We start from the raw sequence: 23,239 nt of genomic DNA on the forward strand, positions 1-23,239 counted from the left end.
CCTCTGACGACCTAGAGTGTTTTTCCAGGATGGTCTTGTATTTATCTGTCTGTGCTTGGAGAAGTCCAGGTAGGTCAAGGTGAAACCCAGGTTTCATTTTATGAAAAAGCCGAACTAGCACTGACATAGAAAACCTTGGATCTGGGTTTCATATCCTGACTGGATTTGAAAGTTGCATAAGTTTCACTTCACTTCCTTCAGGCTACACTCTTCAACTCTCAAAGACAGATGAGCTTATCCTTCAGTAAAAGGCCACAGAGAAAGGTGCTTTTCCAATCTTCCTTGACAATCCATACCTGAGTTCAACAATGCGTATCCTTTCCTTAGATCCAAGCAAAACCGCACCCAGTGTATTTTCAGCCTCTGGCTACTAACTCTGTATTAGGTGTGACAAGAAAAACTTATCATTTTTTTCTTAAAATAACTTCATCTTGGGTGTAAATCCTGAAGTGAAAGACATATAAGGCCACACATTCTGCAAAGCCGAATAGTATCAATCTTCTTCTTTTAATATGCAAACAAAAGTTATATTTTACTTCATCGTAAGTGTACCTCACAGAGGAGTGGCTAATTGGAAACACAGAATCATCATATATAACTTCTGCTTTAAGGTTACTTCTCACATACACACTCCACCTAGATTATAGCCAGAAATTAAACAAGAACCCCACTTGGTCTGTCCCCAAGTTCTCTTTCACACAGAGAGTTGCTCCAGCTTTCTTACCTATACAAATGGTTTCATTCCAGTGGTGGCTTTAGAATGTTTATAATCAAAGTTCAGAGGAGTAACATTTGGGTGGAAATGTGTGAGCGGGGAGAAATAAGAGATGGAAGGCTTTGTTCTGAAACTGCATTTCTGTGTCAAGTGCACTTTTCTTCTCAGTTTGTGAGTTTATATGACGTGACTAGGGGAAAGAGCTCTTGCATGTTTGGAAGTAGACGGCGGGGAGAGTAAAGCCCTTTTTTTAATACCTGAATAAAAACAACTCCCAAGTCATCTGACGAACCCAGCTTTCTCCTTCTACCTATTTGTTCAATTCAGCTCTCACTTGCATCCAAGGCTACCTCCCCATTCTTCCTTCTTCACTCATCTCACCCTTCTCTATGCTCCTACCTCTAGCTTGGCCTCTGCTTTCTATGTGCGGACCCTTATTTCTCCATTTAGATTATAGGATCCCTGAAGGCAGAGCCCACCACTTCTTTTGCTTCTCCCACAACCAGAGTACTGGGTTCCTCTAAAAAAAACACAAAACAAACAAACAAAAAAACATGGCTGGGTGACTGATTGAAGAAACAGAAATAAGCCCCTACAGTGACCTGGAGCATATGGAATTCTGATTAAGAGAACTAAAAAATCAGAAAGCCTCAAACCACACCCTTTATAAAGTACATACATCCCACCAAATCCAAGGTTATTGGAAAAGTAACAGCCCTCTCCCCCAACCAGCCCTCAACAAAAATTCCATTAGAATGGATAAAGAAGCAGAGCAGTAAATATTAATGGCTGAAAGGGGGAGGCTGGAGGAGAGCAGGCTGGCTGAGCAGGTGTTCACCTCACTCAATTTCAATCTTCTCGCAGCCAACAACGTCATCGTTTGGCCTTCTTGAGCTCACCGACAGGCCATTTTTCATGATTTTACCATTTCTGGACAAATGCAAACCTTTTAATTAAATGTACCACATGATTCCAGATGTTTGTTTATTTGTTCCAAAAAGGCTGTAAAATCTCTACATTAGGAAAAAACCTGTGGCAGGGATAAAGCTTTCTAAAAGACACAGGGAAAAGGATGAGTTGGAAAAACTGGGACCAGGAAGTTAATGCGGGGTAGAGCACTACAGACAAAATAGCAGACAAAAAGTATTGGCTTCAAACACCTCTTCTTTCAGAAACCCAAAATTCAGGAATAAAACACATTGGGCAATTATTAGTTTTTAAAAGAATGTAGTTCATCTTTAGCCAAACACTGGAAGGGAACACATTTTTGCGGCTGCTTCGCCTGCTTATTGTATGTTTGTTCCTATTGCCACAAGTTCCACTATAAAAATCCCAGAAGTCTTCCATTTAGAAGACAAGATTATAGTTTATGCATGAGTGGTAGGGGAGAATCTTGCAAGGAGGTATATGAGAGAGGGGGTCCAGGCAGAGGCCCTTTCCACACCCCAGGCAGCTTTCTTGTACCCTCCTGCTCTCTGGTATTCCCATCACTAAATATGATCAGTCTTTAGGTCTGTCTGTTGCACTTACTACAGAATGTTGCTCTGTAGCAAATGTAATATTTGCTTCCCTTATTCTCTGTTCCTCCAGCCAGCCAGTAACTCCAGGCCTTCATCGTCAAATGCTAGATTATTTCAACATTAACCTAACTGATGCTGAGCTCTAAATTTTGGTTTCAAAAGCCAACGTCAGAAATACTGTCAAAAACATGGGGAGAAAAAGTGTTGATGGACCATTTTCTCTGATATCCAAGCCAGGGGTAACTTGCAACCAAACCATCAGCAGCCTCCGACAGCATCTCCACAGTGGCCACAAGTTTCCCTCTACACCGCCCCCACCCGTGCTCCACTGGCAGTGTCCTGGCCCCAGCTGTCTTCCCCATCTGTTACGAAGTTGTTTCCTAAATTACCTTTGCTACAAACATGCTCTTGGAAGGCAATGGGTCTGTAGTCACTTTGCCTGGTGTCAAGAAAGCGAAAGCTTCTAAAACGGGAACAAACTCCTTTCACTGCCATTCACAGTGGCCTCATAGAGTCCAGGCTCTTTCTTTCTAATCCCTCCTGCATACTGCTTAAAGATTAATAATCCCAAAGCACAGCTTTAAATCAAATCTAGAGGTTTCTGGCTGTTCAATGGCTGTCATAATATAATATCAACCCACCCTACACAAGTAACCTTATTTCTGACTTCTTCCTCCAGTCAGTTCTATCTGTTCTTACCTCTGTGCTGCCTCTTTATCCATGTCCTTTTTACGGAATGTCCTCTTGCCCACCAGCTACCCATGCTCCACATGTTCTTCCAAGCTCAAAGCCAACCTCTTCCAGCTAGGCATGACTATGCTAGCCTTTACTGATTCCTGTCTTTCCTAAACATCTATAGCACTTACCGAGTGAGGTTACTCTTAATAATGTAATACATAATATCTTGTTCAGTTGGCATTTCTTCAGTTTTGGTATCTCCTCAATCAAACCACAAATTCCTGGAAGACAGATATTCTGCTCTCTATTTCTGAATTTTCCACAAACCCAGCATATACTTAATACACTGTGGTTACTAAATACAGACATGCTGGAAAAGTCCTTGAATGATGGTGTTCAGAGAAGTACCTGTCATTTCAGGAGTGCCATTTGACCAATAGAAGAGATAGGAAACAGCCCATAACTCTAAAACTTCTAGACATTTAGAATCTTCTACCCTGTCAGTCTCAGACCCTCAATTTTTTTAAGATAGCAGGACAGGTTTCTAGTACCATTTTTTATTTGCACTCTCTATTGGAGGTAGAGTTATTCTTTGGAACCAGTCATCCTATGGAAGTAAAGGTTTGTTATTATTGGGTATGTGGGGTGGGGGTGGGGAGGTGATTCTATTTTTCCCTCTTCACTTAGCTTCTGAAACAACAGATCCAAATTCCTACCCCCTCTGTGTGCATGAATACACCATAGTTCTTCCCAAAGAATTGAAATAAAGCAATCCCAGAGACTGCAAATGAAAGATTATCCTTGGAGAAAAAAGATAGGAAATGGACCCCTATAGATTTCAAATGCTCAAAGGAGGTTGCTTAAAGCTCCTGGCTAGAGTCCATGCCAGTCTTGGTAATAGCCTAACAGATTCATCCATCTTCAGATTCCACTTGGCTTGCTCTTCCATCACTGCCACCTTCCCAGACAGCGTGTGCACATTCACATCTATCTAGATATGTGTGGAAGTTTTAATCTACACCACCCTCCATTCCAATCCACCCAGCCTGCTCAGTACAGAGTGAAGCTATTGACCCTGCAAAGCAGCAGGGAGATGAATTTGATGACCCAGACTAGAGTTTTTAAACCATTTCAGCAAGGTCTAGAATCAAAGGAAAGTACAATTTATTCAGCACTTAGTAAAGTCCTTTTACTTTGGAACAGAATGCACGCACTGAAAATAGACTCCCACTGCCACATAGATAAAATAAACCTGTCAACCACTACTGTCAAATCACTAGTCACCTCGATTAAATAAAAGAAACTTCAGCATTTCTCAGCATCTGAGAATTCCACCAAGATTATAAGCCCATAAAAGCATTATGAAGGAAACTAAAGTAATGGGTTCTGTTGAAAATGTCATCAGAGGAAAGCATTTTACGTAATTAGAAAATGCTAATAATAGCTCTGCTCAAGGAACCAACAGACTCTCGACAACTCCTACCCAGCCCCCCACCCCCACCCAACACACACACACAAGCCATGGCAAAGCCATAATATGAAATCTGAAAGGAGGTGTCACTGGAAAGAGACCAGAACCAAGGTGGGTCTGCCCAGTATGGTCTGGAATGTGTGGGTGGGTTCTTGACTTTAAAGATTCACACCACGAGTCCAGGTGACTTTGAGAGTCTGTTTATTACAGCTGGGGACAGTGAAACAAAAGGAAGGTTTGGGATAGAAGAAGTGACAGAAGGGAGCCTAGGCAACGCTGCTTTGGCTCCCTAGAAATGTTATAGGAAATATGGGAGCCATGCGGGGCTGCATGGACTCTGAGAAATAAATGTCCCAGTGATAGAAGTGTGCCAAGGGCTGCTTTTTGGTTCACAGAAAAGCCAGAGAAAAAGGGGCCTTGAGAACAGGTTCAGAGGGTGAGCCCAGAATGAGTGGCTGCTTCCCATTACTCCCTCAGTTTCAAGTCTTGCGGGGACCTTTAGAGTTTAGGAAAAAGAAAGCAAAAAGTACATGACCGAGAAAAGGAGAGATATGCACATCCTCCAAGGAGAGTGCGCACTGGCTTCCTTTATCTCGAGGGTTTTTTTTTTTGTTTTCTAAAGGAGGAAGTTTTAGGGGAGGTCTCAAGGGAGGCTCTCATAGACTATTAATCAGCTTTCCTGGTGTGTCCTTCAATATGCTGATTCATCAAATGAGCATATAGAGGGGTCAGGGACATTCTCTGGTCAGTTTCACCTTAAAAAAATGTCACCAGAGAGGGGTCAGGTCTGAGGTGGGTCTGCCCTGGCATGGTCTGGAATGTGTGAACCATTTGCTCCTAAGCATCCTTGGTTTGGGAAGATAAGACCTTGCAATTTATTATCTGGCTATATATTGCTCAATCAGTTTGTTCAGCTATCTGTCTCAATTTCCCAATTTCACTTGCCAAGGAATTTCCTTAGCTTCTTACTATTCTGCCTCAAAGAGAGCCACTTATTTGGCAGGACCCACAGGTGAAATGTGTCCTCCTTTGGCAGGAAAGTCTTTCTTGCCAACTGCCAAAGTAATTTGTAATTTCCCTCCCCTTTCTCTCTTTCTCTCTTTGCCTCTCTATCACCCTCTCTCTTTTTCTCTCCCACAGCTTTTAATACATGTTCCCTAGAAAAAGTTGAATCTATCATGTTTTTATGAACTTTCAATGAATTCAGTGATTTTGTTTTTTGAGGTATCATCTGATGTTTAGCTCCCTTGAAAGACTACAGTTGGCACTTGAACAAAGTTTAAACCGTGCAGATTAACTTATGCAAGGATTTTTTAAAATAAATACATACAGTACTATAAACGTAATGTCTCTTCCTTATGGTTTTACTGATAACATTTTATTTTCTCTAGCTTACTTTATTGTGAAAATACAGTATATAATACATATAACATACAAAACATGTGAAAACTGACTCTCTATGTTATTGGTAATGCTTCTGGTCAACAATAGGCTATTAGTAGGTAAGTTTTGGGGGAATCAAAAGTCAGAGGCATATTTTTGACTGTGCAGGTGGTTGGCACCACTAATCCGCTTGATCCTCTTGTTCAAGGATCAACTATAATCAAAGTTCTCCAAAAGACAGAGGGCAACAAGTAAGTAGAGCTGCCTTAGTCATAAAGTCTAATCTCAAGCGAGACCTACCTGGCAAAGTCATGCAAAACCATCTGATTGTTTATTCTTTTTTTTTAATTGGTCAGTGAGAACCAAGAAGCAATAGGCAAAAAGATTCCTCGATGCTGAACTATTAAGATAACCTGAATAAATGCATCTATTTTCCTTGAGTTTTTATTACTATTCTGCATCGATTTTGTTTAAAATGATCAAACCTACTTAGCTCTCACATTTCCTGTGGGTAAACCTGGCAAGATGGTAGGAATATAAAAAGTAGAAAATGTTTTAAAAATTGGCTAAAAGAGACAGATTGCCTACAAATCTTATAAGCCTAAAACGAATTGTGATAAACAGTTGCATTATCAAGCAGACCCAACTTGAGCTCTACCACAAGTATTCTGCTTGTTGGCATGCAGTTTTTCTGGCCAACATCTCATCCCAAACATCTTTGTCTACATTGCCACATCTTTAAATTCATCCATTTAATTTTCCCTTTATTTAATTCACTTTGGCTTATTTAAATAGTTGAAGCAAAACACTTGGTGTTTATGGCTTCTGTGAAAATGCATTTTATAATATCACAGGCTAAAACTATTTAAAAAATAAAAATGAAACCCCGCAGTTTTTCTTTCAGCCTTTTTCTTCTTTTTTGAATGGCACACATTGAGCTGCTTCATGGAGATATACAGAAAAATCAATTGCTAAGCATAAAATGCAACTCACATTAAGAAAACTGCAAATGATAACTAATTATGATAAGTTGTTATGTAAATCACTCTGTGACAGTCCCAGCAATCAATTTCAAACACAAATAGACCAAGCCCCTGGTTGGAGAAGAGGATGAGCACCTAACAACTGAGTCAATAAAAATAATGGCAAGATTGCCAAGGATGGATTCAAGAAGGATGGTTATCATCTCCAAGCAAGTTTTCATAGCAGATTTCCCCTTGGTTTCTTGCTTGCTTTCTTTTATACCTTTAAATTCCAATGCTTAATATGATGAGCTAGTGGTGACCCATCTTCAAGGCTATATAAGCAGCAGAAAAAAAATAATAATTTAGAGGTTTTTCACTGTGCTTGTAAAACATATATGCAAATAAACTAGAATGGGACCCTCAACATGATAGCTGTTAGTATTGATATCTTGTTAAAACTGACAATCTGCCTTCAGGGAGATTTCATTTATAAGTTCAAGAAGACCTCTTCCAAGGTCTTCTCTGCAACGCTGAGGAAAACCTGAAAACTCCATTTCCCAGAATTCCTTTGATGCACTCTAAGTTAGAGTGAATCTAAGAAAGATACTAGAATATGATTTGGAAATCCATAGAGAAGGAGGAGCAGGACTATGGATGGATAGTAACAATGTTTGAAGCAGTATTCAAGTGAACTTCTTAAGAATCACCTATTGTTGCTGCAGATTAGAAATTCAGTAGGAGATTGCTAGGAGTTCCTGAGATACCCAGAAACTTCACCAAGCTCTTGAGAATTATCAGAGGCTGAAACTGTAGGTGGCAGCTTCCCTGACTCTCAGCCGTTCACTGATTGTATAAGTCTCCCATTCCTTACATTAAAATTCTTTATAATTTGGATATATAGTATATCTTCTATTTTCCCTGTCTGAATTCCAAATGATACCATAACCTTTTCCTCTTTGGTTTCTCAAACTTTCTCTGTTCTAGAATTTATAAATGTGTAATTTAAAAGAGGGGAGGATAGGGGTGCAAGAGACAATTCTTTAATGGAAATTGGCAAGGATGCTGTATTCCTCTGCAACCTTAGCAGAGGCTATGGAAATTCTCCCCAGCAGTGGACATTTCCAGGTTGTGCCTCTCCCTGTACTTTCTCTCCTCGTCACTCCAGCACAATGACACCACTAGTGATGCATTAGTTTCATATGTCCTATGTGAAGGATAAATATCAGGGGTGGCCTGGGAATCAAGGACTAGAGCTTCGATTTTTACCCTTGCCTCTGTTGCTGAGGAACTCAGTATCCCCTAGAAATTCTTGGTGTCTTCCTCTGTTAAATGGTAATAATGATATTCTCACTTTATAGGGTTGTCTTAAGGATGATATGATCTGTGCTCTAAATAGAAATGTCTTCTCCAAAAGATGCAATGGTCTATATAAAAGCAAATTCCACTTCTAACAGCTACCAAATAAAAAGTAGCAGTATCAATATGTGGCATGCAGGGGTTGTATCCTATGCATATAACATATTTAGAGATATTTCTCCAACAAATATTTCAACATTGTTCATAATTTGGATACCCACTGAGGATATAGTATGTAGACTGCCACTAGGTAGCAGCTGAGACCACTGACACAGCCCCTGTACCCTGGAGATACATGCTCAGGCCTACCTAGAGCACAATAGAGAGATCTCAAGGGGACCATATCTATGCCACAACCTACATTTTACTGAGAGTTCAGCTCCTTTTTTGAGAGCTTCTGTTCTAATAAAAAAATCCCATTCATTGCTTCCATTTATCCTATTCCCTTTCTACTATCAAAACACTGGAGTTTAAAAACTATGACATTAAAATAATTATCTACTCAAAAGTTATGCAATGTGATTAAATGCTGTCTGGCAGTGAATCAATAGATATGGCTTCCTTCCATAACACTTGGGTTTTTGAAAGCTGCAGAGTTGTGGTCTGAGGTCCACAAGGCTGACCTTTCCCTTCAATTTTGTGCTCACCCCCAGAGGAAGATGTGTCTCTCTTTCTAGATACAGTCAAGTGACTTCGAAGAGTCATCTAAGTTGCTGACTTTCTCCTGGGTTTCCATCGCTCATGATTTACTGAATAAATACTTATTGAACTCTCATTAAGTAGGAAGCCCTGTGCCAGACACTGCAGATTCGGCAGTGAGCAAATAGACACAATCTCCTCCACTCCACACAAGAGTTTAAAGCCTATCTAGGAAGACAGTCCCTGAAAAGGCAAACCTGACCTAATTTAAATGTGTAGGGTGGGATCAGAGATATTTAAGCTGATAACTGAAGAATGAGTAGGAGTCAGAGATGTGAAAGAGAAGGACGATTTGAATTTGTACTGCCCCTCAGGGAGCTTTCACTTAAAAGTTCAAGATAAACATTTACCTGACCTCTATTATACAAAGTAGTATATAACCAATTGCACTAAGGAAATAGAGACAAACATTGTAAGTACCTCAAGGGAGAAAAATCAAAACAGATAATATCAGAAAAAAATTTAATCCAGGAAGCAGTAAATAAATACACATTGCTACTTTCCCTGTGATGTATGGATTATCTGTAAATTACAGATAGAAAAATAGAGTCCCCTATCTCCTGATCATTATCCTGGGCCCAGACTTTTCTTGCATTTGAATCTAGAGTTCTTAGGACATGAATCTTGGGTCCATCATATCCGACATTGAAAGTTACGTAAAAGGACAAGTAAAGGGAAAATGGCATGTATCAAAAAATAGTAATTTTCACATGAACTACTGCCTGCCAGTTTGTGTAGTTGTTGGGGTGGAATGAAGAGGGGCTGAGAACTGCATGAATCAAAAATTATTTGCAAACAGAATTTCCACTTAAGGTTTTATGGACCAAGTTTCAGACATCATAGAGGATTTCACTGGGGAAAGGATTGACATAATCTGCCTTCACAATATGAATGTACCTCTCTGAATAAATGTTAGTAAACTGTTTCCATGAGGGTATTAACAAAGACACTCAAATAGCTTGCCAATTTATATGATAAGAAATTTAGAATAATTTATTTAACTTAAATATACACATTAAAAAAAAGATGACACTAAGTGGTTTGTTTCATTCTGGATGCCAAAAAGGATGGCTTTTCCCCTTGATCACTGTACAATTCATACCAAGCTGAAAAACAGTGATACCTCGGTACTCGTTGGTTTCATAAATCGTCAAATCCTGTACTTGTTGCATTTTGACAAGAAAAAAGTGTGCCAGCACTCAGTGCTAGATCGGGACTCATCGCTCTTGTTAGAACTTGTATGAGTCACAACACTGTCCACAAGAGAAACAGCTTCATCGTTCGGTACTCATTGGTTTTGGCACTTATCACGAGTTCCGGAACAAATTATCAATGACTACCGAGGTATCACTCACTGTACATCTGTCCCAATTTTTCCCTACATAGATCAGTCCAATAATAATTCAGCTTTAATGAGCTTCTTTGCCTCTCTCTTCACTGCTCTCATCATGACCATAGGCCCAAAAGTCCTAGCCATCATTTCATGCTGCTGACTTGATTTTTACACCATCTGAGTCCTCAGCACTGATCAGGCACCGAGTGCAATAAATGTATGGAAATATTCCTAGTAAAATCAAGACAGCTATTGCCAGCTCCCTTTAAATAATATTTTTTTACCATTGATGTTGGGCTCTGATGTTACCCGAGAGCACCTATTTTCACACTAACCTCCTCAGGCATTTTTCCATATTATAAATATTACTCAAAATGTCTTCAAAACTTATTTTCTTATATTCCATCTCTTCAAGGTTCAGAGTTATTATTTTACTGTTACAGTGACAAAGGATCTTTGTCTTATTGATGGTTAACATTTACCTAATCATGTTCTCCTGCTGTAAAATCTCAATTTCATGGACATATCAACTTTTACAAGTAGTTTTGAGGGCTCTGAGACTTTAGTTCCTATGCAGTATATTCAACAGGCTATATGCATTAAAATTACCTTCATTCAAATACAAGAAACCAGTAAATAAATGCATGATGATATGATGCTAGGGTTGATTTGTTATTCTTCCTGGATTAGGCATTATTATTTGCCTAGGGGAATTTAAAAATGTTTCTAAAGAGATAGGCTCAAAACCTTCACAAGGACATTTAGTGAAGGAGGCCTTTGCATGTCTCTCAAAATAAACGTGTTGGAAGCATTTTTTTTGCCTTGATTTTGAGCAAAATTGATGTTCACAAAACTGATACTTAATGAACAGAATCACAACAGCACCCAACATATATTTAAATGTAGAAAAGTTCTACTGTGCCCAGGCATCAAAGATGCAATACAAACCCAAGTCACAGACCACTGGAATGCCGCATTAGTCTCTGGATCATTTCCTGCAGAAATGTGCTGTGTGCCCAGAGCCCACGTGTCTTCCTAGCAGAACAGCTCCACCACTTTCTGGGCATCTCTACAGCCTTTCCCTGCACTAACCCTGCAGTACATCTGGGATGACAAAGCTGGACTGTCCTTAGTCAATGCCCTCCATATGTACAAAGGGAATTTCCTGCTTGGGGAAACCATGTTTAAAGTATAGAATGCACTCAAGCTAAGCCTGTTCTTATTTACCCTTGCAAGGCAGGTTCACAATTAGAAAGCATGGCTGTAGTCATTACCAGGATGAAAAGGGTAAACAGGTCTACTGCATGGCCTCTTCTGTCCTAACCAGTTCCAACAAAGGTGATCACATAGTCCTTGACCTAAGCAGCCAGCCTAGGGATAAGATATTTTTGAAATTATATTCCATACAGACTCTAGAGATAGCTAGAGGAATTAAAGGCTTTGGAAAAACCGGGTAAGCCAAATTAACATTTCAAGGTTCAGTGAATTCAGGGACAGCTATACATTGATTATCTTCAACATTTCCAGCAAAACTGGAATTCCTTTTAGCTGTAATATAGAGTTCATTCATTTTTAAATACAGATTTCAACTATTGGGCTCCCAAACAATGACGCTTCTACAAATATTAGTGAGTTTCCCAATTTCTCGTCATTCCTTTTGCTGGAGGTAATTATCTTCTTAGTAATTTTTAAGGACTCTAATCTCTTTATTTATAGAAAAAAAACACAAAATTATATTATACCATGGATTTATTTGTCTTCCCAGTAGACTGCCACTAAATTCTGTTTAATATGAGTTAAAATTGCTAGGTTTGACAGGAATGGTTTTCTCATCAAAGACTTGAAAAGCACTGTGTTCTTTCTAAAGTACCTAGGCAGCAGTCATGAGCCCAGAGCTGTGTGAAGCCAAGGGTCCCTCCCTGTAACCACTGAGAGCAATAACAAGCTGAGTTCCTACCTTGATGACTTGTGAGTTCCCTGGAAGCAGAAGGCAGGGGTGTGTAGTGGCACTCTGGAGAAGCGGCAACACTGTCACTGGAAACCTGTGTGATAAAAGCAAACATCAATGTGAAGCAACACCAAACAAAAAAAATACCTTCATTTACCAAACATGTCTCCTCGGGATTTGGGTTTGCAGAAAATATTATTTACTGAGACTCTTAGGGAGCAAGAATCGCCTGAGTTGAGATAATATACTGAAGAGTTCAGGGTAGACTACAAAGCTTTGAGGAGCCTCAGTACAGGTGGAAGGGCTCTGAGAGAAGGAGTCTGTATGTTTATTGTGCTGAACTGAAAGAAAAAGGAGGAAAGAGACAGATTGAAGGCAGGAAGTGGTGCATACTTAGATTTCTATCACATGCCTTCGTCCAGTAATTCCCACAGATTAAATGTTCACTGTGAGTGGATTTCCATGGAAACCAATAACGAAACTGAGCTTTGACCCTGGGACAGATGGGAAAAACTGGGATGCTTTATGTGGGCCCAGTGGCATGGAGACAAAGAGAATATGAAGGCATAAGACTCCATAGTCATGCAGTGACCATGAGAAAGTATACAAGCCATTGAAGATCCAGGAATGGGGGTTCTAGCTAAGTTTAACAAGAACAATGAGAAACCCAAGTGAAACTGGAATAGAAAGGCTGTCAAAACTTTCTTATCCCAAGGTCTATAAGAAAATGATATAAAATATGTCTATGAAGATGCTTTTTTATTGTACTCAAATAGTTCTTTAACCACCAAACTCTAAATATGGTATGACCCAGGCTGCTAACTCTCTCTTTGCCTTAATTTACATGCATGGGGGCTAAGACAGGAAGGAAGGACCATGGCTGTGAAGTCAGCTGTCACTCAAAACTGATGACCAGTGTCGCATTCAGAGTGTGGCTTCTTACAGCACAAAGCATCACTACTGCAACTCTTATTGAGACTTCTGAATCAAATGTTACTTTTTTTTTAGAATCCAAAAAAGAACATCTGCTAGGATCAACATCCTAAGCTTACAACCTTTCCAAGCTTCATGAAAAAGTAAATTTCATTAATGCCATGTATTTCTTTCTGGAATAGGAAATACATTCTATGGATATATTTGCCCTGCTAGCAGCAGGCCTTTTCTCCAAAGAGATTATCTACATTATAGGAATCAAAACTAAGTAGGAGATTAGACCTACTTGCTAGAAAAACCCCTTAAACTCTGTTTCTGACATTTGAGATGTTTGATTAAGCAGCTTTCAGTGGAGACTTACATAAAGAGTTTTGAATGGTGCAAAATCAGAAGCTCTGTCCCTAGGGTAGAGACAGATTTTAGGTAGCATTACTTCACTCCAGCTCCAAGGGAAATATATGGTGTTTAAATTTGATTCAAGGGTATTAGGTCCAGAAAGATAAAAGTTCAGTCACCAAGAAAAATGTTTTATTTTAAAAAATAGATAAGACTTGCTAGGTACTACATCATTAGACACTTAGGATGCTGCAATGATATAAAAGAGTCAGAAATTAGATTAAAATTCAAATACTAGAGTTACCATGTGTTTCTACATTTGGCATTCAAGGTCTCTTGTAATCCCTGTGTGATAAATGAGACACAATGACAATTTTCTAAAAATGGCATCTATTCAAATGCTTGAGGCAAGACATATGGGGAGGGGGTACAGAGCAGTCTTTCCATAGATCTATTACACTTCCTTCATAGGAGGATGTAGCTTCTTTCTCTGCAATGTTTCTGCTCTACCTCATTACTAAAAAAGCCTAAAATTCTAATATGAATCTTACGTTGCTATATTGTGATATTTCTTAGTACTTTTCATCTCAATTTAGGCTGTTGACAATTTAATGACAGCTTTTCCTAAAATTACTGGAAGTAACTACCTTTCAGCAAATACCTCTGACTGGGCAAAACATTAAAGTTTTATAACCAAGGGTAAAATAGCTATTTAGTTTTATTTCCAATTGTAGTCAAAGCAAAAATTGTGTGGCTTGAGTTCTGTCTTACAGTCATCATTCTATGCCTACCATTTAATTACTTTTCAGCTCAGTGTCCATTTATAAACTCAAGGCATGGAAAGGAATCCAGGAAAGAACAATTTTGCCAGCTATGACTTTTGGTGGGACTTGCATGACTGGATGTTTAGGAAAACCACCACAAATCAAGATTCTAACTACCAAGTCTTTGACTTGGCTCTTATCCAAATGAAGTCTATGCAATCTTTTCAATCGTGATAAACACACTTGGTCTCTGATTATGCTTAGAAGCATGATTCAGAAAGGCACAATTATCACATACATAAAAGAAAAGGGCAAGGCAATGTCTTAAATTTGTATGCTCCCTACCCAAGAATAAAGAACCCCCCTTGAAACTAAAGCAATGTACCCATAGTATAACAATGATGAGATCATAGAAATATAGGTGCCAGGTGGAAAGATGTAAATAATGATTTTTTTAACCTGGATTAAGAAGATATGCCTAAAGTGAGAACAGAGAAATTTGGGTAAATCTGAATCTTCAGAACTACAAATACTCTCAAATCTTTGAGTCCTTGTCAAATTTCCTAACTACCTATAGCCAGAATTATACTTTCACACTTTACTTTTTAAATCATTCTTGGTAGAAGATATTTATAATGTCTACAATAAAATATTAGTATCCAAAATGCATGCACTTCTCAGTAAATTACAATAGAAAAATGGACACAGGAAATGGCAGGCAATTCAAAGAAGAGAAAACCTGGAGAGTCAATAAATAAAAGAGAAGAGGGTCAAATTTGCTAGCACTAAAGGCAATGAAAGTTAAAATGGCAATTGTTTCCCCATCTTAGTGGCAAATTTTAAATATCACAAGTCCTATAGAGAATGAGAGGAAATGAAACTCCTATCCTCTCATGCCTTGCCTGTGAAAATGTACATTTGTTCAAATACTTTGGAGAGTAATTTAGTAATGTGCATATAATTGAAAATTGATACAGCAATTCCATCTAAAATATATACTATGGAAAATTTCTTTCAGGTCTGAAAGGTAGAACATAAAATGATGCTTACGGCAGCATTATGTATAACAGAAAAAAATAGAAATAATGCGAATGTTTATCAATGATAAAAAAATAAATAAAATGTATATACATATGATGGAATAATATTTAGTATTTAAGAGCAATAAACCTGATTTATCTATCTCAATTTGAGGTCTGAAAGTTTAATACACAACAAAAATGCAAGTTGCGAAATGATAAATGTAGTATAACATTATTTATGAAAACATAGTTCTTTGATTTCATGTGTACAGAAAACTTCTATAAATTATAAAAGTTGTACATTGAATTTATGAAAATGAGTGCCTCTGCCAGTGGACAGAGTAATAGGATTAGAGCTAATAATATGATTGGGGGGGCTTCTATTTTCTATACAAGGGTTTTTTTTTTTAATTATTTAGAGATGACTTGAAGCAAGTATGTCAAAATATTAGAAAGTTACAGACTTTTTAAAACTTGTCTATATTTTTGGAATTTCTCAAAATTAAACACAAAAAGTGAAAGGAAAAACAAAGGAAGGGCTTCTCTCTGATCCATATAGTCCTACATTAATATGAATCCATAATTAGAGATTTCCTCCAACAATTTTCTAATACTTGCAAACATAGATAAGGTTCATGTCTAGTTGGCTTTTTTGTGATGAAATATCTATTTCTTCTAAAGCTATTGAGTGTGACAATAGAATGGAAAGAGATAATAAATAATAGTATATTTGTATCGCCTTCAATTCAAGGCTTGAAATTCTCATTCCAGCCTGTTAAGTCCTTCTGCTTAAGATTTGTCAAAGGATGCTGAAGGTTTCTGTACTTTGCTCTCACTCAACATTTCAGAATTGTTAATGATTTTTTAAACTCACATCAATAATGCTAATAGTCACTAATATACTGCTCTCTGCAATTTCCATAATGCAGGAAGGAAGGTAAAACTTTGGCAACCTCACTGGAAAAATTCAGTGAAAGTACAGTACATTCTAGAGGAGACTTGCAAAGTGAGATTTTCACTCAGTGGTTACAGAAAACAAATGTCTTCAGATAGATGTGTAAAATTCAAGACCCTTCGCATTGGGTGGAATCTATGGAAACCCGCATTCCAGGGGATATTTCTGAACATCACGGATGCCCTTAACGAGCAAGATACAGACCACAGGAGGAGATTTGGCAAGCTTCAAAACAAGAAGGGGTGGCTACAAAGTTGTTTAATAGTCATAAATCTCTTACTATTTTTCACAAAATACCATCTAAGACCACAGCTCCACAACTCATTCCCCATCACTCAGCTCAAGTGGAGCGCTTTGGCACGCTCACTCACCCTTAAATCATACGCCGCATAAAGTGATCCTGGGCCTGGGAAATTTGTCAGCCTCTTTCAAGTAAAAGCAATCTTCACTTTTCATCACAATTCATTCCTTGAAACTGTGGTATAAAGCTGACTCTTCTAAAAACATTTATTTTCTCTCATAAGAAAAAGCATCACTCATTTTGTTATCAAGTATTTAATAACCACCTACTATATGCCAAGCCCTGTGTTGAGAATACCAACTAAAGTAAAATAAAGGCTTCAGTCATATTTCCAACTCATCAAAAAAAAATATAACTATGATTAATACTGGTTATAAGAGTCACCAACTCATAATATGACCCCCATACTCTGCATTGTCACAGACTTTCGTCCCTGACCTCCACTGTGGCACCTGAACACATGAAACAGTAATTATGTCCTTGCTTGTTTCCTACTTAAGCAACAAAGAACTTTCAAGATTAACCATATTAACTTCCAAGATTAACTATACTATTAACCCTTGTACCCAATATGTTTCCAGAAATACAGAAAGAAGTCAACTCACGATGCTTGAATGAATAAAATGTTTTAGTGTCAAAGACAAAAGCATAGACCATGATCATAATTCAACACAGAAGTGTGAGGCAAGTTGTCAGAATCAGAGGCAAAGACTCGCCAACTCTGAAGAATTAAGTTAGAGGCCAAAGAACCAGCCTGAAGGTGGTGTCCTTTAACCTGCTCACAGGTCACAGCACCATGCGTTTCCACATGAAGCAAGACAGAAAGCCTCCGCCACACATGTACCACACTAGAAATGAGAGGCAGAGTAGGGGCAGGAATGGCTATGTCTTCCTCAGAACTGAGGGTGAGTCAGTAACCAAGAGAGAGCCTGAAGGGACAAAGGGCAAAGTTTGGGCAATTGCTGAGCATTCAGGTGAGTTAGGGAAAGGAAGAGAAATTTGGACCAGAAGTCCAGAAGTCAGAGAAGAGGTAGGGTGCAGGGAAGGGTTGTGCCAAAGGCTTCCCTGCAACGAGGGAGACCTTGGCAGGCAATAGCCTGGAGCTTCCCACCATTTCTATCAGTTCTGCCAGTACCTGAAATGTCACCAGGACCAGAGCTGTAGTTCAGAAATATTTATGAAAGTGAGGAAGGAAGGCAGGCAGTGGGAAGAGAACCAGGAATGGAAAAAAGGAAGGAAGGGAAATGGCTTGGGCATTTTGTGGACCTTCACATAAATAATTAAATCTTAAAATGTAAGAGTTTTAAAACACCTTAAAAATCATCTAGACCAATAGATTTCAAAAAATATTTTTAGCACATAACAAAAAAAAGTAAGAACAATCTAAATATTGGACATTTTAGAAATAATCATAATTTCTTATTGTAACTAAATGAAGTTATACTAAGAGAAAAATGCAAATATTTCTATATATAATATTTAAGTGAATATAGTAAATATTAAAATAGCATATACACTTTAATTTTAATGATATAAAATTTGTAATAGGTAAAAATTAATAAGCAAAGATTGACAGAGTTTTGTTAACAATGTGATTTATGTCTTTGGTCCTTTGAGGCTGACACAACCAGTGGTGTCTGGAGTCTACCTTTACTAGCTGAGCTGGTTATTAGATACAGCCATTATTTAAAATTAAATTGAATACACTTACAATTAGATAAATTATATTAAAAGTGAAGGTGATAAAACTCATCACTTCCTAATTATGTGACAAAATTTTACTTTTATGCTCTTGAAGTTGTCTGTCTATTGTATCTACAGAGTGAAAATGCATTTTACCGCTGTGCTATGTCACATCTCCTCCCGACTCTTCAGTGATGTCACTTTGGTGGCCTGACATCGGCCATGGTAGGAATCTTTAAAGCAGAAATGGGCAAATGTTACACATTAGGGATTGATTTATTATTTTATTGATTTCCTGAATTTAAGAAAGCAGTGGAAAAATGTTAGTGATGCAAGTTAAAGTTAAAGGTATGAGTATGTTGTGTCGTTAGCCATTGTAGTATGAATAGCACCAAAAAAAGGAGGACATATTTTTAATATTATAATTTTTAAAAACTATCTAATCCAGTAAAGAAGTTGTTTATGTCATTGACAAAAGAGTGAAGTTCTGATATACTCAGCACGGAAGAGAAATAGTTGATATTCATGTCAGAATTCTAGTTCATCAATCGCAACCTTAGGTTGGCTATGGATACATGAGTTTGGCTGAGTGGAAAGCGTTATATATTTAAATTTTATTTGTAAATTGTGTGTTACTCATTCTTTATAAATAAAAATTTCAATAAGCTTATGTACACATAATTTTTTTTTTCCAGAGAGCTGGTCATTGAACATTTACCAACACACACTTATATATAAACTCTATTAAGCATGTTTGGAGCTGTGGAGAAAAAGGCTATTTTATGGTCTAAGAATGGAAAAAATCATAAGAAAAAAACTAATTAAGCTTTAAGGATTGTATCATTGACTTATTTACAACTTGGATATCCTCTACTTCTCTCTTTCGTATGCTCTGATACCTCACTGACCAAGATTTAGAGGCAGGCTCCATCTGGCTGTATGGCCTTGGGCAATTTACTTGAAATTTAAGTCATGCTTTCCTCCACCATAAAATAATAACAATAATAGTCATGATAATATGATGGTAATAGTTAAAAATAGCTAGAATGTATTTGCACTTACTTTGTGTCCTGGAAAATGCTAAACACTTTCTATGTATTAATTTATTCAATCTTTACAACAGTTCCCTGAGGCAACTATAATCCCTATTCCTGTTTTACAGATAAGGAAAACTGAGGCCCAGAGAAATTAAATAGCTTGGCCAAAGTGGCATGTAAGTTCCTGGGCTATGAGTACATGGCAGAGGGACAACACAAATCCAGGCAGGTTGCCTACTGTGGCCACTGTCTTAATCAATATGATACTACACTGCCTCAAAAAAAGGTGAAAGTTAAATAAGGTAAGAGACAAAGATCTTAGCATTGGTCATGAAATATTAACTATGATTCACTTTTACTTCACTCTAATTTTGTGTAACATCTTATCTCTTCTGCTATTTTTCAGTTTCTTGACAGGTAGGACTATGTTTCAATGTTTTGTGGCTTCTCCTACCCTTCATAGTAGCTATGACAGGGACATGTACATCATTTGTAATTAAAAGTCTGTTATGTGAATGGATGCTACTCCTCACTTGTCAAGCAGAAAAGCACTACAGAGATCCCTTCTGAGGGCAAAAGTAGTGAGATCTTCAGCCTAGGTATAAATGAATGTATCTGTAGCTTCATGGCACAATTGTGATGGTCTAATTATCTTTAGTACATAGCTTCATATGGCATTTCTCATCTGCATTTGTAAGGCTGACTTAGAAATAATATTATGTCATGGTAGTCTTGCAGGCTTGATTTATTTTGGCTTCAAAGAAGGAACTTGCCTCATGTGTCTCTCTTCCTCTCACAGAGTTTTTTATTCTCAAGGGCTACAGGTCAAGTTCTGTCCTTGGAACCAAAGTAGTTTCCCAAAATGAGGTGGAGCCAGCTCTGTCAAGCTGGGCCAGATCTGCTGTCAGAGCCTTTCCCAAATACATCAGACCCTCTGCTTGTAAAAAATAAATTGATACCAATGCCAGAAATTTATTAGGAGATGACAGCCTGGTTCATAATGGAAATATGGAGAAAACATCATCCTTCAAAACTGACAGTTTATCCATCATGCCTCAGATTCCTGAGATAGAAGCAGACACTGTCACATACAATCCACTGAGGACACGTCTTCTTGGATTTCCTCATGACAGGAAACTATGAAATAATCCAGAAGAAGAAAAAGACTTGTGCTGCCCTTAATGTGCTTAGCCATAAATTTTTAGCATTACCAGAAGAAACATGTGGCCAAAGAAATGAATGACAGTGGAAATCAGGAGGCCTGAAATTCTCAAACAGCCTCTTCTTTTCTCTCGGGGTGATGAACTGGGACAGGGGTCAGAGAAGGCTGCTGCTCTGCTGGGAGGGACATCAATACCGTGTTATGTATAAGCAAAGCCAACAGGTGGCAGGGTACCACTGCAGACATACCATAGTTGGCTCTGCCTGAGATTTGGGGGCCAGGTCACCTTGCCCCACTAACTTTCCAACTGCAGTTTATTTTGCTTAGCTTGTTATTTGTATTGATAAACTTGAGACAATTTAGGAGGGCCACTTTAATTAGGAATAAATGCAAGGATATTTGTGGGGATCACAAGAGGCCTGATCTTTGCAGGCTTAATGAGGTGACCTACCCAACCCCATATGAAATAATTGTGCATTGTATGAAAAGGTGCTTTGGAAAATATAATCGTAGTACTAAATTGGAATGAAATGAACATGGTATTAAAGGGAAAAAAAATACTCACTGACAATTTTATAGGGCCTTAAAATATTTATGTTCTAAACTTGCATTCTTTGGAGTTTTGCTGAGTGTTGCTAGAACTAGGAAACTTTTTAAATAAGATACATGCATATTTTTTAAATTTACAGATCTTTTTAAGCAAAAATAAAATGTCATAAAAGTGAAATGGAAACCTAAAAATGGCAAGTACAGGCTTAATGGCCTTATCTTCTGAATTTACTCTTTATATTAGCAAAAAAAAGGCACGGGAAATTTAATCTAAATGTGAATAATATGCAAGGAATCTTTGATGCCAGTCCCTACCTGACTAAGGCATAGAGAATATAAGCATGAATATGATATCACAAATAAACTTGGATTTTGCCACATTACGTGGCAATGAATAGAAATTTGCACTCTTGGGTTACTTAACACAAACACAGGGTTTTGATCCACTCCCCAAAATAAATCCCTAAGAACAGCCATGAAATAAATTACATACTGATCAAGTCCTTCTTTACAGGTAACAGTGTTTGGAAAAACACAAGTGTGTCTAAATCTTAGACAATGAATCCTTCTTTAAATGCTCTCATCCTCTGAAAGAAACAAATGAACTTCTGGTTGTTCTCATTTGTTTCAGCCAATCTTCCTGATTCCCTGTCTCAAGAAAGACCTAAAACTCTGTTGACACTGCATGTCCAAATTAAATATATCTGTGTTTCCTTTTGCTTTCTATATAAGTGCATGCCAGCATGACTACATTCATCCAGAGTTTATTTCAGTATTGGTGGAAAACAAGCCATTTTTCAGTTTAATGAATAGCATCAGTGTCTGCCTTTTAACCAAAAATGTGACCTTAAACTTGATGGATCTCACCAGAAGGCACATTTTCAAATTATTTTTCTATTGCAGGTTATGAATATCGCTTCCCAAATTATTGTGACAGCTGTGAGAGCAAAGCCCGCATCACAGATCCGGCAACTTAAAAACACAACTCAGCCTCACAAAATGGTAGTTTCATCTGCGAAACAAGAAAAAGGGAATGAGAAAGAAAGCATGAGCCATATGGGAGGGGGAGAGTGCCTCCCCTGAGCTGTACACAGCAGTGGGAAAGAGTCATGTACAGCCGCTGAAATCCCCACACTTTTTGTTCCTACCATTTTTGTTTCCAAATCATTCTAAATTGGGAAGGTGAAGGCTGAGCATTACTGATTCCAAAAAACTCCAAAAGGACATCTGATATTTCTTCCTTATTAAGGATGATAGAGTGTAATTGATGTGGCTGGTGCCGGGCCAATTCCAACTTTTTGAGAATGCCGCTTAATGTGCAGACATTATTTTTGGACTACTGAATGCCAGAAAATAATGAGCTGGCATTCAGCTTTGGTGAATAAGACTCTGAATTTTCATCTAAAAGCAGTTTTGAGTTATTGCTGTAGATAAGGTATAACTGTGCAAGGGAATTTTATCCATGTTTCTCCCATGAATCATAAATGAGGAAAAAAATTACAGTCTAAATTGCACTTAAAAGGAATAAAGTCTTTTCATGTCATACATGATTTATCAAAATGATCTCATTTTAAGGGTACTGTGGTGTATCTTGATTAATCACATTAGGAAGCGTGATGAATGGCCTCTTTAATGGTAACACAGGATTTATGGGCAACATCCCGACTTGAACCAGAAGGGTAAGAAGTAAAATATACAATAGATAGCTAATGCAGATAGGGTGTCAGTAATGCTTTGACTTGTTTTAAAATTATACTGGGAGCCTTAGCTTCAGGAGATTCTGGGTTTGCCAGGTGGTAGGGAGCAAACAAGTTTTGCACAGGAACTTGGGTGCAGCCGTGAATACAGTGTAACCCTTCCCTAACCTGTTGCAATGCAAGTAAAATCACTCTGCTGAACCATAAAAAGAAGGCGTCTGTGAAATTTGGAGAAATCATGGAAATTCCGAGTAGGAGGAGGGGGACACTGTCTTTTGAGATCAGCACTCCTTCGCCTATTGCCCTATTTCAATATCCTCTTCACATTTTGCTTTAATATCCTAAATGCCTTTTTTTTTAAAGTCTCCTCGAGTCTGCCCCCACTAATTTCCTCTAAGGCTGACAGATCAGAGGCTTTCCTCGAACTGTTCCTTTTAGAGCTGAGGAGCCCTCCTCGTAATCCTGCTGCTTGTCTGCAATTAATCCTTCCAGTTGCCACATTATTAACACCACCACCCACAGACAGAGGAAGCCCCGACCCACTGGACACTGGCTCCCAACTGAAGCTTCAAAGGTGCCAATCACACCCTAGTCAGAAAGGTGCCTGCTGTCAGCATCAGAGGTTTCCATCCTCTCCTCCCTGCTGATCAAACATTCTTCCTCAGAAGATTAATTCAGAGTCTCCGCCCATTTCCTCCCATATCCTCTTTCCCTTTTTGGTTTACCCAACGA

The 23,239-nt window shown here is 38.2% G+C and overlaps 1 protein-coding gene across 1 annotated transcript in view; it reads right to left on the bottom strand.

The window, feature by feature from the left end:
* LRMDA (leucine rich melanocyte differentiation associated) overlaps positions 1-23,239 on the bottom strand; it is a 1,077,594-nt gene that overhangs the window by 208,031 nt on the left and 846,324 nt on the right. Inside the window, exon 7 of the mRNA XM_054572518.1 lies at positions 12,078-12,162. Coding sequence (XP_054428493.1) covers positions 12,078-12,162 — 85 coding nt within the window. The remainder of the gene's footprint in view (positions 1-12,077; positions 12,163-23,239) is intronic.

Source organism: Pteronotus mesoamericanus, unplaced genomic scaffold, assembly GCF_021234165.1.
Source record: "Pteronotus mesoamericanus isolate MK-2021 breed Mesoamerican mustached bat unplaced genomic scaffold, CSHL_Meso_final contig_24, whole genome shotgun sequence".
NCBI lineage: Eukaryota > Metazoa > Chordata > Mammalia > Chiroptera > Mormoopidae > Pteronotus > Pteronotus mesoamericanus.